This window comes from Ursus maritimus, unplaced genomic scaffold (genome assembly GCF_017311325.1).
Source record: "Ursus maritimus isolate PB19 unplaced genomic scaffold, ASM1731132v1 scaffold_25, whole genome shotgun sequence".
NCBI lineage: Eukaryota > Metazoa > Chordata > Mammalia > Carnivora > Ursidae > Ursus > Ursus maritimus.
The window spans coordinates 38,506,777-38,524,349 of NW_024425008.1; the positions used below are offsets into that span (position 1 = coordinate 38,506,777).

General features: G+C 41.3%; 1 protein-coding gene across 1 annotated transcript in view; it reads left to right on the forward strand.

Annotated features, from left to right (window-relative positions):
* Nucleotides 1-17,573, forward strand: part of CCDC175 (coiled-coil domain containing 175) — an 83,090-nt gene that overhangs the window by 36,540 nt on the left and 28,977 nt on the right. Inside the window, exons 9-13 of the mRNA XM_008703346.2 lie at nucleotides 9,633-9,769; nucleotides 11,969-12,079; nucleotides 14,379-14,450; nucleotides 15,504-15,639; nucleotides 16,242-16,373. Of these exons, the coding sequence (XP_008701568.2) occupies nucleotides 9,633-9,769; nucleotides 11,969-12,079; nucleotides 14,379-14,450; nucleotides 15,504-15,639; nucleotides 16,242-16,373 (588 nt within the window). The remainder of the gene's footprint in view (nucleotides 1-9,632; nucleotides 9,770-11,968; nucleotides 12,080-14,378; nucleotides 14,451-15,503; nucleotides 15,640-16,241; nucleotides 16,374-17,573) is intronic.

A 17,573-nucleotide genomic window follows, 5' to 3' on the forward strand; every position in this document is an offset into this window, starting at 1 on the left:
TTTGAATTTCCCTGATGGCTAATGATGTTGAACATTTTTTCATGTGTCTGTTAGCCATTTGTATGTCTTTGCTGGAAAAGTGTCTGTTCATATCTTCCCTTTTTTTGATTTGATTTGTTTGTTTCTTGTGTATTGAGTTTGAGAAGTTCTTTATAGATCTTGGATACCAGCCTTTTATCTGTAGTTTCATTTGCAAATATCTTCTCCCATTCTGTGGGTTGCCTCTTTGTTTTGATGACTGTTTCCTTTGCTGTGCAGAAACTTTTTATCTTGATGAAGCCCAAAAGTTCATTTTTTCTTTTGTTTCTCTTGCCTTTGGAGATGTGTCATGAAAGAAGTTGCTGTGGCTGATGTCGAAGAGGTTATAGCCTATGTTCTCCTCTAGGATTTTGACAGATTTCTGTCTCGCATCGAGGTCTTTCATCCATTTGGAGTTTATCTTTTTGTATGGTGTGAGAGAGTGGTCAAGTTTCATTCTTTTGCATGTAGCTGTCCAATTTTCCCAGCACCATTTATCGAAGAGACTTTTTTTCCACAGGACGTTTCTTCCTGCTTTGTCAAAGATTAGTTGACCATAGAGCCGAGGGTCCATTTCTGGAGTCTCTGTTCTGTTCCATTGGTCTATGTGTCCGTTTTTGTGACAGTACCATGCTGTCTTGGTAATCACAGCTTTGTAGTATAGCTTGAAATCAGGTAACGTGATGCCCCCAGCTTTGTTTTTCTTTTTCAACATTTCCTTGGCGATTCGGGGTCTTTTCTGGTTCCACACAAATTTTAGGATTGTTTGTTGCAGTTCTTTGAAAAATGTCATTGGTATTTTGATTGGGATGGCGTTGAAAGTGTAGATTGCTCGGTACAATAGACATTTTAACTATGTTTAATTTTCCAATCCATGAGCATGGAATGTTTTTCCATCTTTTTGTGTCGTCTTCAGTGTCTTTCATCAGTGTTCTGTAGTTTCTAGAGTATAGATCCTTTACCTCTCTGGTTAAGTTTATTCCGAGATATTTTATGATTTTTGATGCTATTGTAAATGGAATCAATTCCCTAATTTCTCTTTCTTCGGTCTCATTGTTCGTGTACAGAAATGCAACTGATTTCTGAGCATTGATTTTGTATCCTGCCACATTACCGAATTGTTCTATGAGTTCTAGTAATTTGGGGGTGGAGTCTTTTGGGTTTTCCATATAAAGTATCATGTCATCTGTGAAGAGAGTTTGACTTCTTTGCCAATTTGAATACCTTTTATTCTTTTTTGCTGTCTGATTGCTGTTGCAAGTACTTCTAGTCCTATGTTGAACAATAATGGCGAGAGTGGGCATCTTTGTCGTGTTCCTGATCTTAAGGGAAAGGCTTTCAGCTATTCCCCATTGAGAATGATATTCGCTGTAGGCTTTTCATAGATGGTTTTTATGAAATTGAGGAACTTACCCTCTATCTCTACACTCTGAAGGGTTTTAATCAGGAAAGGATGCTGTATTTTGTCAAATGCTTTTTCTTTTTTTTTTTTAAATGATTTTTTATTATGTTAGTCACCATACAGTACATCCCCGGTCTCCGATGTAAAGTTCCATGATTCATTAGTTGCGTATAACACCCGGTGCACCATGCAATACATGCCCTCCTTACTACCCATCACCGGTCTATCCCATTCCCCCACCCCCCTCCCCTCTGAGGCCCTCAGTTTGTTTCTCATAGTCCATAGTCTCTCATGTTTCATTCCCCCTTCTGATTACCACCCTTTCTTTATCCCTTTCTTCCCCTACCGATCATCCTAGTTCTTATGTTCCATAGATGAGTGAAATCATATGATATTTGTCTTTCTCTGCTTGACTTATTTTACTTAGCATTATCTCCTCCAGTGCCGTCCATATTGCAGCAAATGTTGAAAACTCGTTCTTTCTGATAGCTGAGTACTATTCATTATATGGACATAACTTCTTAATCCAAGTCATCTGTTGAAGGGCATCTCGGCTCCTTCCACGATTTAGCTATTGTGGACAATGCTGCTATGAATATTGGAGTGCATGATGGCCCTTCTCTTCACTCATGCCTGTATCTTTGGGGTAAACACCCAGTAGTAGCAATGGCTGGGTCATAGGGTATCTCAATTTTTAACTTTTAATGGGGACCTCCACACTGTTTTCCAGAGTGACTGTACCAACTCTGTCATTCCCACCAACACTGTTAGGAGGGATCCCCTTTTCTCCACATCCTCTCAACAATTGTTGTTTCTTGCCTTGTCTATTTCTTGCCATTCTGAACTGGCAAGAGTGGTATCTCAGTGTGGTTTTGATTTGAATTTCCCTGATGGCTAATGATTTTGAACACTTTTTCTATGTGTCTGCTTACCATTTGTATGTCTTCATTGGAAAGTGTCTGTTCATATATTCTGCCCATTTTTTGATTTGTTTTGTTTCTTGTGTATTGAGTTTGAGAAGTTCTTTTGTAGATCCTTAGATACCAGTCTTTTATCCATAGTGTCATTTGCAAATATATTCTCCCATTCTGTGGGCTGCCTCTTAGTTTTTGACTGTTTCCCTTGGCTGTGCAGAAGCTTTTATCTTGATGAAGTCCCATGTCTATTTTTATCTTTGTTTCTCTTGCCTTTGGAGATGTGTCATGAAAAAGGTTGCTTCGCCGATGTCGTAGAGGTTGCTGTATGTTCTCCAAACTCTCAACAGATCCTAGCTAATAAAATCCAACAGTACATTAAAAGGATTATCCATCATGACCAGAGTGGATTCATCCCTGGTGCATCGTGGTTCAACATTTGCAAATCGATCACGTGATATCATCATATCAACAAGAAAAGTCTCCAGGAACCATATGATCCTCCTTTCCAATTGATGCAAATAAGCATTTGACAAATACAGCATCCTTTCCTGATTAAAAACCCTTCCAGATTGTAGGAATAGGGTACATTTCTCAATCTCATAAAAGCCATCTATGAAAAACCTACAGCAAATATTACTCTCAATGGGGAAAAGCTGGAAGCCTTTCCCTTAAGATCAAGGATCACGAGCAAGATGCCACTTCTCGCTCACTATTATTCAACATGGTACTAGAAGTCCTTGCAACAATCCAGACAACAAAAAGGATAAAAAGGTATGCAAATCGCAAGGAAGAAAGTCAAACTGTCTCTCTTCGCAGATGACATGATACTCTATATGGAAAACCCAAAAGAATCCTCCCAAACTATTAGAAGTTATAGAGCATTCAGTAATGTGTTGGGATACAAATCAATGCTCAGAAATCAGTTACATTTCTATACAGAATAATGAGACTGAAGAAAGAGAAATTAGGAATCCATCCCATTTACAATAACACTAAAAACCATACGTACCTTGGAATTACTAACCAGAGACGTAAAAGGACCTATATTCTAGAAAACGATAAATCACTCTTGAAAGACATTGAGGAAGACATAAAGATGGAAAAATATTCCATGCTCATGGATCGGAAGAATTCAACATAAGTTAAAATGTCCATGCTACGTAGAGCAATCTACACTTTCGATGCGTATCGATCAAAATACGGAGGACATTTTTCAAAAGAACGTGAAACAAGTAGTCTTTAAATTTGTAGTGGAACCAGAAAAGGCCCTTGAATCTCCATGGAACTGTTGAAAAGGAAAATGACAAAGTGGGGGCATCATAATGCCATTCGAGCTGTACTACAAAGCTGTGTCACAAAGACAGCATGTACTGGCACAAAAACAGACAAATTAGACCAATGGAACAGAATAGAAGACCAGAAATGGACCCTCGGACTCTTTGGGCAACTAATCTTTGATAAAGCAGGAAAAAACATCGGTGGAAAAGACAGTCTCTTCAATAAATGGTGCTGGAAATTGACAGCTACATGCAAAAGAATGAAACTTGACCTACTCTCTCACACCATACACAAAGATAAACTCCAAATGGATGTGAAAGACCTCGATGTGAGACAGGAATCATCAAAATCCTAGGAGAGAGCACATAGGCAGCAACCTCCACGACATCGGCCAAATGCTTTCTTTTCGCAACAATTGAGAGGATCATATGGTTCTTGACTCTTTTTTTTTTTTTTTTTTTTAGATTTTATTTATTTATTTGACAGAGATAGAGATCAGCCAGATGAGGAGGGAACACAAGCAGAGGGAGGGGAGAGAAGGAGGCTCATAGTGGGAGGAGTTTGACGTGGCTGATCCGTCCAGGAACGCTGGGATCACGCCCTGAGCTAACTTGCTGTGCCACCCGGCGTTTTGACTCTTTTCTTATTGATATGATTCTATCACACTTGATCGATTTGCAAATGTTGAACCACCCTTGCATCCCAGGGATGAATTCCACTTGGTCATGATGGATAACTTTCCTTTAATTACTGTTGGATCTTATTAGTAGGATCTTGCGAGAATTTCGGCATCCATATTCATCGGGATATCAGTCTGTAATTCTCCTTTTTGATGGGGTCTTTGTCTGGTTTGGGGGATCAAGGTAATACTGGCCTCATACAATGAGTTTGGTAGTTTTCCTTCTGTTTCTATTTCCTTTGGAACAGCTTCAGGAGAATGGTAATTTCTTCTTTGAATGTCTGGTAGAATTCCCCGGGAAATCCGTCAGGCCCTGGACTCTTGTTTTTTTGGAAGGTTTTTGATCACTGCTTCAACCTCTTCATGATTAATCGGTCTGTTTAAATAATCAATTTCTTCCTGTTTCCGTCTTGGTAGTTTATGGTTTCCAGGAAGGTATCCATTTCTTCCAGGTTATTTAATTCTTATTGGCATAAAGCTGTTGATAATAGTTTCTAATGATTGTTTCTATTTCCTTGTGTTCAGCGTGATCTCTCCTTTCACTCATATTTTATTAATTTGGGTCCTTTCTCTATTCTTTTGAATAAGTCTGGCCAGTGGCTTACCTATCTTATTTATTCTTTCTAAGAACCAGCTTCTAGTTCTGTTGATCTGCTCTGCTGTGCTCCTGGTTTCTAATTCATTGATCTCTGCTCTAATCTTGATCAACTGCCTTCTCGTGCATGGGTTAGGCCTGTTCTTCTGTTCCAACTCCAGCTTCTTAAGGTGAGAATATAAGGACTGCATTTTAGATTTTTCTGTTCTTTTGAGTGAGGCTTGGATGGCTATGTATTTTCCCCTTAGGACTGCCTTTGCAGTGTCCCATAGGTTTTGGACCGTTGTGTTTTCATTCTCATTGGTTTCCATAAATCGCTTAAGTTCTTCTTTAATTCCCTGGTTTACCCAATCATTCTTAAGCAGGATGGTTCTTAGTTTCCAAGTGTTTGAGTTTCTTCCAAATTGTTCCTTGTGATTGAGTTCCAGTTTCAAAGCATTGTGGTCTGAGAATATGCAGGGAATAATCTCAGCCTTTTGGTATTGGTTGAGACTTGTTTTGTGACCCAGTATATGGTCTATTCTGGAGAAAGTTCCATGTGCATTTGAAAAGAATGAGTATTCTGTTGTTCTGGAGTGTAGTGTTCTGTATATATGTGAGGTCCATCTGGTCCAGTATATCATTCAAAGCTCATTTTTTTTATTGATTATCTGCTTAGATGATCTGTCTATTGCTGAGAGCGGAGTGTTGAGGTCCCCTGCTATTAACATATTATTATCTATATGTCTATTTATTCTGGTTAAGAGTTGGCTAGCTGCTCCCCTTTTGGGGGCATAGATATTTATAATCGTTAGATCCTCTTGTTGGATACACCTTTTAAGAATAATATAGTGTCCTTCTGTATCTCTAACTACAGTCTTTAGCTTAAAATCTAATCTGTCTGATATGAGAATTGCTACCCCACCTTTCTTTTGAGGTCCACTGGCATGAAAAATGGTTCTCCATCCCTTCACTTTCAGTCTTGATGTATCTTTAGGTTCAAGATGAGTCTTTTATAGACCGCAAATGGATGGGTCATGTCTTTTTATCCAATCTGCAACCCTGTGGTGTTTTATGGGAGCATTTAGGCCACTCACATTGAAAGTGATTATTGAGAGAGATGATTTTAATGATTTCATGCTGCCTGTGAAGTCTTTGTTTCTACAGATTGTAAATTCTGTTCTGTATCACTCTTGGGGTCTTTTTACTTTTATAGAACCCCCCCCCCCTTAATATTTCTTGTAGGGCTGGCTTGATGGTCACATATTCTTTCAGTTTCTGCCGGTCTTGGGAGCTCCTTGTCTCTCCATCAATCCTGAATGACAGCCTTGCTGGATAAAGGATCCTTGGCTGCATGTTCTTCTCAGTTAGAACTCTGAATATGTCTTGCCAGCTTTTTCTGGCTTGCCAGGTCTGTGTAGACAGGTCTGACGTTATTCTGATGTTCCTTCCTCTGTACGTGAGGATTCTCTTCCCCCTGTCCACTTTCAAGATTTTTTCCTTGGATCTAAGATTTGTGAATTGTACTATTATGTGACATGGTATAGGTCTGTTCTCATTGATCTTGGAAGGGGTCCTCTCTGCCTCTTGGACATGAATGCTTGTTTCCTTTGCCAGATTAGGAAAGTTCTCAGCTAGAGTTTGTTCAAATATCTCTTCTAGACCTCTCTCTTTCTCCACCCCCTCAGGGATGCTGATGATTCTGACATTGGAATGTTTCATTGAGTCAGTAACCTCCCATATTCTTATTTCATGAAATTGGAGTTTTTTAAGCCATGTTCCCTCTTTTTCCTTCTTTTCTATCATCTCATCTTCCAACTCATGAATTCATTCTCTCTCCTTTACCGTGGCTGTCAGAGCATCCAGCTTAGACTGCATTTGATTCATAACATTCTTAATTTCTGCCAGATTCACTCTTATTTCCACCCTTAGAGATCTATATTCTCATTAATATTTTCGTTAATATTTTTTTCAAGCCTACATATCATCTTGACCATTGTTACTCTGAACTCCATTTCTGACAATTTGGTTATATCCATATCTGTTAGTTCTGTGGCAGAGGCCACAGTCTCTGTTTCTTTCCTTTTGGGGGGTTCCTCCTCATCATCATTCTAATGAGGAGAGGTTGTGGGGATGCCCAGAGCCCAGATTATTGACCAGGACCCAGGCAGTGTGCACTTGTTTTATAGGAACCTTAGGGATGTGGGCTTCTTGATTTTTCAGCCTGCCTTCTGGGGGAGGGGCCTGCCACACCGATACTCAGGCAACCCTGTTTGGGTAGAGTCTCCGTGTCCCCTGCGAGGGGGGATGGGGATGGGCCCAATGCGAACCGGTATTTCCGAGCTTTTGTTCTCTGGCGGCTTTCCCTGGAGGTTTTCTGTGACTCTTCTGAGAGAGCAGCAGTGGCCGTATCCTAGCCTCTGTTTCATAACAGAGAGGTCGCAGTCTGCTCTCCACTGAGCTCTCCTGGCCACTTTAACTCTGTTTTTGTTAGTGCTGCTAAAAACCCCGCAGCGTCCCGGGTTGTGCACCCCACAGCCAGTGTCCCAGCCCTCACTTCCAGCGCTGTCTCATCTCTGCCCTTTGTGCTTCTAACACCACCAGCCACCCCTGGTTCCCGTGCGCTCCCGAGCTCCCTGTTTCAGTGTGGTTCGCTCTTGCTCCATAGCTCTGGTTTTCAGTCTGGTTTGAGTATGCGCTCCCGAGCTCCCAGTTTCAGTCTGGTTTCCCCGGGGCTACTGATCCGGGAGTCCGGCCTGCTCCCCAGTGCAGGTGGCTACTGCTTCCCGGCGCCCGAGCGCGGCCGCTCCCTCCCCCTTTCGTTTATGTTCCGATATCTGCACGCAGATTCACGGCTCCCCTCTTCGTACCTCAGTACTCAGCGCTGGAGATGTTCGTTTGTAGAGATCCAGATGCATCTTCCTGCATCTCAGGCTGATTTCATGTGTGTTCAGGATGGTCTGGTAGATATCCAGCTCAATTTAGGGGACCAGCTGAAAAAGGGTCCCCCCACTCCTCCACCATCTCTTTTTCCCCTGTTCTAAGTTCTATAAAATTCTTAGTCATTATCTGTTCACATAGTTCATTCTTTTTCCTCTTCTTCTGAGACTCTGATTATATGTCTTTATGTACATTGTGTGCGTACAATTATTTGTACTAACATACATTTCCTCTATGTATTTTATCCTCTCTGCTGTGTTTTCTCCCTTTTGTCGCCCTCTGCTGTATTCTGGGCAGAATGGCCTTATTTCCGCTCTTAATTTTTTTATTGCATTTTTTTAATTGGTAATTTTCAAGTCTGCTTTGTCATTCTTTACTGTTTCTAATTCCTTGCTGTAATTTTCAAGTATTTCTAATATTTCTTCGATTATAGTAAGCACAGTATTTGTATAGTTCAGTGTCTAATTCCGTTCACTATCAGCTGTTTTTATAGATTTGTTTTGCAGACTGTTTTTTCTGCCAGTTTTTGTTCATGCTGTCTTATTTCCTCCTATTCCTGGTAGAAAACTGTACACCAAACAGTGTATTTGGAAAAAAAAATGTAGAAACAATTCAAAGCTTAGGATGATCGTATCTTCCTCAGAAACAAACTTTCATCCATTTCTGTCAGATGGCTGGGGTATCACCCATCCCAAACCAGTTTAATGCACCTGGAGGTCCCCTGGTGATCGAAATCAGGCTGGATCGTGGCTTATTAGCTTCCAACCTACCTTTCTCCAGAGTGTGAAGCTTCTGGGACCCCGGACTAACGTGGTGGAAGGCTTATCATAGTCAACACTTGGATGAGCTCTAAGTGGATTTTTGCCCCTCTCTGTCAAGTAAAAGAAATGACTTCCCGTTTCCAAGTGGTTTCTTCCGTATCAGTAAATGTCCTCAGAGTGAGGGGTTTCAGTGCTAGATTTACTCCGGCTTTGCAGTTTCTTGTAGAATTCTTCATTATCTTGTTAGTTCTTCAGCACTTCTGAGATTTTTTTTCATCCAGCTATTTTAACAATCCTCAGCCAGAAGATTATTTTGAACCACTCAGCCCATTATTCATCCTAAACCTGACTTTCTTACCTCATTTGAAGTAATTCAATAAAGACATCCTAAGTACAAAGTTCTTAAGTACAAAGTTCACTAATGAGTACTATTTTTGTCTTTGAATAGAAATATTTAACAAGAGGCAGCCATAGTATCTCATCAAAGAGGTTTTGAGCCAGAGCTGCTGTTGATGTTTATTTTCTCTTTCTTTCTTTTTTTTTTTTTTAAGATTTTATTTATTTACTTGACAGAGAGACAGCCAGCGAGAGAGGGAACACAGGCAGGGGGAGTGGGAGAGGAAGAAGCAGGCTCCCAGCGGATGAGCCCAATGTGGGGCTCGATCCCAGGACTCCGGGATCACGCCCTGAGCCGAAAGCAGACGCCCAATGACTGAGCCACCCGGGCGCCCCTGATGTTTATTTTCTTTTCCCAAACATAAGACATACAGATCATGCTGAAGGATCTGTTTATTAATCCCAGTTCCTCTTTCAATATGAATTATTATTCTGTGGTTTTTCCATCAGTGTTTACTACCTTTCTATACTTTTGTCATAATTTAGAGGAGAGGCCTCAAGATGTATAATTGCGTATTTGCTGTAGAATTACATCACTCAGTATTTATGGCATAATCATCATGTGCTGGGTAATATACCGGTGCTCTCGAGCCGCCCACGTGGCCGATGCCACTCAAAGGAAATGTGAAGCAAGTCCTCTACTTCAGTTGCTTTGTGTTTTTTCTAGATGGCTGAGAAACTACACAAAAATCGCTTAGAGAACAAAGATCTACGGGAGAAACTGCGTACTCTTACCAGACAATATAAGATTGTCTTAAGTGAGGAAGATAAACTTTTTATGCAGAAACAGAAAATTTACGATGAGTATGTTTCTATCCACGAGCTGTACGTGAATTGACATGCCATAGTTATGGGGTGCTTTCCCTGGCCACAGAATGGTGACTCTCCGCTTCACCTCATCCGAGTTTTCAAATCTGCTGACAGCAATGAAATATTATTTACCAAAAAAAACACACTTCTAATTTACTTCTGTATGTCCTGGGTAATGCTTTCCTCCTATGGGTCAGATCAAATCCACAAACACCATATGGATTATATTTATTTCTTAATCAGATTCTTGCGAAAAAAAAAAATCCTGCTTTTACCCCCATGAGACTGTCTAGAGAAGCTGTGAAATCCACCTTCATCAGAAACTGGCTCTGCACCTGTAGTCCCCGTCTCAGAGATGGCTTTGATCATTGACACAATCCCCAGAGACACGATTCCCAGAGATTGGGAAATTATTCTAGGAAATTCCTATCTTTTACTACCTGTTGGACTCCATTCAAGCACCAAGGCTTGTCAATTCCACCGCCCCAATATTTCTCAAATATATCCCATTTTCCTCTCCAACGCCATTCTTGTCACCTCTTTCAGCTTCTCTGCTCTGGCTCGTCTTCCCACTTTCAGCTTTACCCCCCTTCACTTGTTGCCCTCCTTTCCACCAGAATGATCCTTCTGAAACACCCTTCTGTTGCTATTCCTTCTCATCAGTCACCGCGTTGTAGTCCGTGGGGTCCGGACCTATCTGTCCTGCCGAACTCTGATCAGATCCGGGTAGTTGTTCGGCCGTACTCACTGCTGGATCCCCTCATACGTGGCTTAGCAGATAGTGAGATTCACCAATAGTTTCTTTATACAGAATAACACCTTGCAAGCATGAATTATCTAATAATCCATCATTACAGGCGAAGTTAGATCTCAGGGAAGTGTCATTACAGTGTTCAGGGGCACTTATGTCAAACTGAGGTTGGGGTCCGTGCGGTATTTGAGCTGCCGAGAGCTGTTGCGATCACTGTATCTCATCCAAGGGAATTGCCTACTGAGAATCTGTTGTTAGTAGTTCTTTAGGCAAAAATTTACCCCAGGTCAATACTACGTTATCAGTTTTAATCACAAAATGTGCTGATGGGAAATAATGGTAACACTAGAACAGTTACTGTTGTTTCAGGTTTTTGTCTTCAGCTGGGGCTGCCATGACAAAACACCATACACTGCGTGGTTTCAACAACAGAAGTTGATTTCTCAGTTGCAGAGGCTGGGTGTCTAAGATCAGGGTGCCCGCATGGTCAGGTTCCGATAAGAGCCCTTTTTCCTGGCTTGTGTGCACCTGCCTTCTCACTGTGTTTTTACGTGGTAGAGAGAGGGCGAGGACAAGCTCTCTGGCATCTCTCCTTATGAGGGCGCCCACCCCATCATGACCTCATCTAGTCAGGTGACCTGAGCACTTCGCAAAAGCCCCATCTTCAAATACCATCACACTGGGTGTTAGGGTTTCAACGTAGGAATTTGTGGGGGACACATTTCAGTCCATAGCAGTTTTGAAGAAGATGGGACCCTTACATTTCGAAGAAGATGAGACACAAACAGAGCACTTTGTTACAGGAATGTCCTTCTCAATGTCTGGAAAAAACTGACATTGGACAAAACTGTACACGTCCCATTATTCTCTCTGCAAATTGGAGACAAAATATAAGCATTTGTTATAAAATGCCTTATGGGTGCCACACCACACACTGGCTTGAGCACCTGACATCTCATTTAATCCTGACACCTGCTGAGATAGGCATTGTGGGCCCTATTTTATGAATGGAGAAACTGAGGCTCATCCACAGGCAGAGTTTATGAGGTCACACTGCTAGAAAGAGGTAAAGCCGGTATTTAAAGTTGGTCTGAATAACTCGCTTTTCACAAAAGAACATGGTAGAATTGATAAATGCGTTACAAGAGACACCCCCACTCAATGCGATGGAGTCTACAGAACTCTTCTTGTGGTTTTAGGGTTACGACTGCAATTAATGCTCTTTCCGTGGCTTGGGGATTTTCATAAGTTTAGATTTAGCCACCACTGGCAAAAAGATTTTGTTTCTATTTTTACTAATTTGGTAAATAGTTTATGAGCTGAACTTTCCAACCTACTTTCCACATTCTTATTTGTGATTCTATGTCCTGTCTTGGTGAGGATTGAAAAATGATGATTTCACCCTTCAATTTATGATAACTCTGGTTTTTTTTTGGTGGTAGAAATCAGAAACAACTGGCATTTATTACTCAGAAAGAAAACTTCCTATCACAAAGAAAAGTAGATATCAAAAATATGGAAGAAGGACTTGTCACGCTCCATGATCTTCATCGGTACGTTTGTTACCTTTGAATCTTTTCATCTTCATCTTCTCTGCATTTATTTTCTAATATGTGGTAACAATAGAGCTGACAACCTCTGATATCCTGTAGAAAAGGAGGCTTAAAATTCACTGTCTCTGTTTTACAGTCTGGAAGAGTCATTATCATTGAATCTATCGTTGAAAGGATAGGCAGGTCCTAAGTTCCACGCGAGCTGCTGGACATGAGAAATGGACGCCTTAGCAGTCTAGTAACAAGAACGTGCCCGAACAGTATCACAACACCGACCCCCTATGGTGTTCCCTTCTGCCATTCTAAATCACTTTAATTTTTAACGGTAATTTTTCTGATTAAAAAAGTAACGCTTGCACCTGATTTTAAAATTCAAATATAGAAATGTGTGACTTAGGAGAGTAGAAGTTACCCTAATCTCCATCTCCCCCCAGAGATCTCACTGTTTACTCTCTGCTATGCATGCTTTCCATAGAGGAGTGCGTTTGTACATCCCCAAATGGGATAGTCCTTTTCTATAACTGGAATTTTCCCACTTACATTGGGTAACTTACACAATATTATGTTTCAGTTATATATCAATAAAAAGCTGGAAAAATATCTCTGGGAAAATGGTAAAACAAATATGGTAAATGGCAACATTTGGAGAAGTTGGTGAAAGGCATGTGGGAATTCTTTGTATTAATTTTTACGCTTATCTGATTTTAAAACTATTTCAGAAGAAGACGAAATTCCTGTATATGGGACCTCGTTCCTCATTCTTTAACTATCTAGTATCTTGTTTACAGATTATGCTATGTTTTATTTAACCAGTACCCTGCTGACGGACTTTATTTTTGTGTTTTCTATACTGCAAGCACTTTTCAAAGTTTTCACATCACATAAAGATACACTCTAACATGTGTATCTCTGTCCACCTATACAACTATTTCTTTATAATAAAGTCCTAAAAGTTGAATTACTGGCTCAAATAGGGTTGCATATTTTCATTTTTATAATTTGAATGTATTTTATTATTTGAATATAGGGCAATGGAGGAACTAGCTTATAGAAGTAAGATAGTGGTGATTGAATTTGACCTGTACCAACAGAAATCTAGAACATGGCAGGACGTGTGGGTTGTGTGTCCTTATGTTGCTAAACAACATATTTCAACATCTATTTCTCCTGTTGGGTTCAGAAAGGAAACTATGAACTCTTCCCTGTGAAAGAGCAGGAAGACAGAATTGGGTTGAGTAGGGGTCCTATTTTCCACATGAATAATGCATATGCCATAACCAATTGTTATGCCATCATTGCTCTGGGCACCAGGAAGCTCAGAACCAAATTGTGACCCAATATCGGTTTCCACTTAGGACTTTTTATATTATTGTTGCGTTATTTTAAACTAGTTCGACTCCTTGGTGGATTAAACCAAATACGTAAGTAAAATCAATGAGGTTAGGGCACTGTGAAGAACCTTGAAGTTCCAGGGGAGGGTAATAGATTTATTGAGGTAGGAAATCAAGAGCCCACACTATGGTTCAAATGGAGAAGGAACATGGTTATGTTTCTAGTTTCACAGCATTACATATTCTGTTTCAGTTATGAATATTTGTTTTTTAAAAGACATAAAGTCACATTTTTCTGCATATGAAGCACTTAATAGGGAAAAAGGGAATAAGAAAAATCAAGGCTTCTGATACCTGTGTTAGACTCTTCATGTTTCTACCCATCCTAGATTCACAAGAAAATCTTCCATCCGTAATTGCTACTTAACCCTAGTACAAAAATCAATAAAGGCTTTCTGAATTATACATTGGATCCAGTCAGGACTCAGTCTAGAATCCAAAGTTCCTCACCAGTTTGTTGATCCTCCCCCGTCCTGTGTGACCGTTATTACTTCCCTTGATGTCCTCTGTCTGCAGCAAGTCTGTGTTGGTCAGAGAGTCTTGACTCGCTTCTCCCTTTCTGTCTTTGCAAAGGATGACGCCCTTTCCATGGTGGGATTCCCCCTCCATTCTGGCAATCCGAGTTCCTCCCTCTGTTAAACATTAACCTCCAATAACCCTCCCTCAGTTGCCTCCCCAGAATCTATTCTTCCTTTCTCTTGGGTATCACCACAACACTTGCAAAATCAGTCTGCATTTGTACGAAATCATCGTTGTCTTTCTCTGAGTCTACCACCACCTTTAGTTGTTCCACTAGGTTTGGTTTGTCTCCCAAGTCGTCTTATGCACAAGAATGATACATCAAGTCTTTCATAGATTCTGCTAGCTTCCACAAATGTAAAATCCAATGTATGTTTTCTTGTTTTTAGAGCAACAAAGACAGTTTATCGGAAACAAATAAAAATCCTGAGTGATAACCTGGAAAGAGAAAAGCAGAGATGGTAAAAAAATAAAATAAAAATTCATTTGTGTTATGAGTAGTATATGTTTATCTTAATGAACAGTGCCCCAGAGTAGGGAGGAAATCAGAGTACTTGCTGCTAGCTAGAGCCCGAGGAACTCCGTTTCCTAAATTAAATTGAGTTCTCTCAGGTCTGGATGCATTTGTTAGTTTAATGTCAGGGCATTGAACAGAACCAGAGTTTTCCATTTCAATCGAGTGAACTCACCAAAGAGTGAAATTGCCAATATTTGTGCAATGCCTCGTGCTCACCAGGCTTCCGTGTGGACCAGGAGCGGAGGCGACAGGGGAGCGTGGATAAATGTACAGGCTCTGGAGGTGGGCTACTTTGGCTGCTCTGTCTCCTACTAGCACTGCGACCGAGGCTGTGTTATTTAGCAATCTCCCTGCTCCCATTCCTATAAAGTGGCCGATGCTGGTAGCAGCCACCCTGTGAGGTCACCGTGAATGGTAAAGGAGATGATCCATATCAAGCATTGACATGACTCCCTGGCACCTAGGAAGTATTTGCAAACACTTAGCTGTATTTTATTGTTGTTGTCATTACTATTAATGTCATGCATAGGACTCCAGTTGCACATTTTTACCCTTCTCCAACGTAGCTTTTTTATGTTGCAGCGGAGAGAAGAATTTGAGAACCCAGAAGGTTGAAATCCCTTATTAGCATTCTGGGTAATTTAGGGAATTTCACTACTGTTTCTGTCTGGGTCTCTCCTCTCAGCCACCCGCTCCCGAACCTTCCCCATATCTACCCTTTACCTGAAGGAGGGGAGCTGCCACGTGTGGTTTGTCCACTGTCCTACTGGACGTACCGATGCCGCTCGTGACGATGTAGCAGCCGGTGAAGACGGGCAGCACTGACGCAGTTAACACTTCGGCTTATTTTTTTCAGCTGATGCGTAAGGTCCGCATCACCAAGGGCACAAACAGTTTTGTATAATCATAGTAAGATTTGTTTTGCTTTGAATTCCTTCATCTTTTCCGGAAACCGTTATGTCAATTTAATGATGATTCTTTGTGTTCTAATTTCTAGTATTATAACTCAGTGGAAAGTAGCTTGTTTGCAGAAGAAGCATGCGCGTTGGAGAAAGAAGCTAAAAATTGAAACAGAAGAAATTTTAGATAAAGTTCAGGCTTCGGAACTGAGACGCACTGAATTATTACAAGAGGTAAAGGAGCTCAGGGACTTAATGGTATTGCTTCATATTAGCACAGACTTAGAATTATTACTGCCTATCAGGGATTCTCCTTCACTACATAATTCAACCTTACCTTCTTAAAAGATGTTTTCCTTTCTGGCCGTGTTTAGAGTAAATTATTTAACTTTCTTAAAAAATGTATCTATTTGTTGTGTTTTAACTTCAGCAAAGTAACTCTTCTCTCTAGAAGCTGCTTTTGAAACAGGCAACCAGAAACTTACTTGATGTTAACTTCTAGGGAAACTCTCTCTAAAAAAAAAAAAAAAGGGACCAAACATCACTTATTTAGCTCCAGTATTGGCCTTCTGCCCACCCTCCGGCCCCCACCACTCCCATTCCGCATTTCCTCATGCAGTTTATTGATACTGTTTGGTGAATGAATCAACGTCTGCAAGGGGAAAAAAAGCGTTCCTCTCAGTGGTTACTGTGAAATAATATAATCTAACGCTGGAGCCGAGTCTCATACGAAGAGATGCTCTCTCTTGGCTGTTTGAAAATGTAAGGCTGACGGCAACAAAGAGAAATGACAAGTCTTCAGGTCTGGTTGTTCTTTTTTTTCCTTTTCCAATTAGACCAGTGTACGAGAAAAAGAGATCACTGAATTTTTGGCAGAGATTGAAAGAGTTACCTTAGAATTAAAACAAGAGGAGGAGAAATTTATTATCAAAGAAAAAAAGTTAATTCAAGAGTTGAGCGAGTATGAGGTAAGTTTTGTTTTACATCTAAGATAATTTTAGACGGCTCTGTGGGGGAGGGGGTGTGTTTCACGCTATTCTAATCAATTCAGCGTAAACTCTTCCAGTGTGAGCAAGGCCCTTTCTTTTTTTCCTGAGAAAAGAGCAACAAAAACATTTTTTTTTTTTTTCAGTTAGAAAAGAAAATCAACACTCCGAGTTGGGTAGAAGTGCTGGCAGAGTCTATGGGGACAGGTGGAGGACAGCAGGAAGCCATGGCGAGCTGGCATGGGACCGGCTGGGGAAAGCAGCAAAGGGCGAGGGAGGCCAGTCAGGCCAAACTCAGAAATCCTCATTACAGAGAGGGCATCCCACTGAGTTGGAGCTGATCTGGGATGAGCACAGATGCTGGGAGAGGTAGAGAGAAAGGGCACAGAGCGTACCCGGGGGGCCCAGAGATGGCCGGTCTCTGGAAACACAACAGGAGATGCACCTTTCCCTTTCACCAAAGGTAAGGGGCTGAAGGTAAGGGGCTGTTTCTGGGAGACCTACCCTGGTACACTGAAACGAGGAGAAAAGTGATGGGAGAAGCCCTCCTGAACTTGGTTCGTTTTGAAGAGGAACAGAGTCATGGCTGCGTGAAAGAGGGGCTCTCTTTGACGACAACAGTCCCTCGCTGGAGCGGGGGAAGCAGGGAGTCCTGACGTTTCGAAGTTTAGGTCTTGCCAAGCTCACGCCTCCCTGCACAACTCCCACCAAATCCTGCAGAAACGGTTCGCAGATAACAGGTCCGAGAAGAGCCGGTTCTCTCTAGTAGGAAGAACAGAGAAGGAGCAGCTATGTCCTCCAAGCAAACACACTCCGAGAGGAACAAGTGAAAGGCGGAACACGAGTTTCCAACGACTGAAGAACACTCAGAAAGATGCTGGGATGCGTGCAATCTGATCAAACGCTCCTCCATACGTTAAAAAAAAAAAACAAAAAACGCCAAACCTGTAATTTCGTAGACGTGCCAAGGCGGATCAGCAGCAGGGAAATCTAGGGAGTCAGGGAAGAGGTGTCCGGAGGGGATGGCCGGAAATAAGAGATGGAAACTGGCACAACTCGGGGAACAAAGAAGGGCAAGAAAGCACTGCACAGAGTCAGACAAATTAGAAGAAACAGATGGGAGAGGAGTCAGGGTGGGAAGCGTTTCTCGGTCGCTTGCCGTCTGTGTTGGTGTCTGTGTTG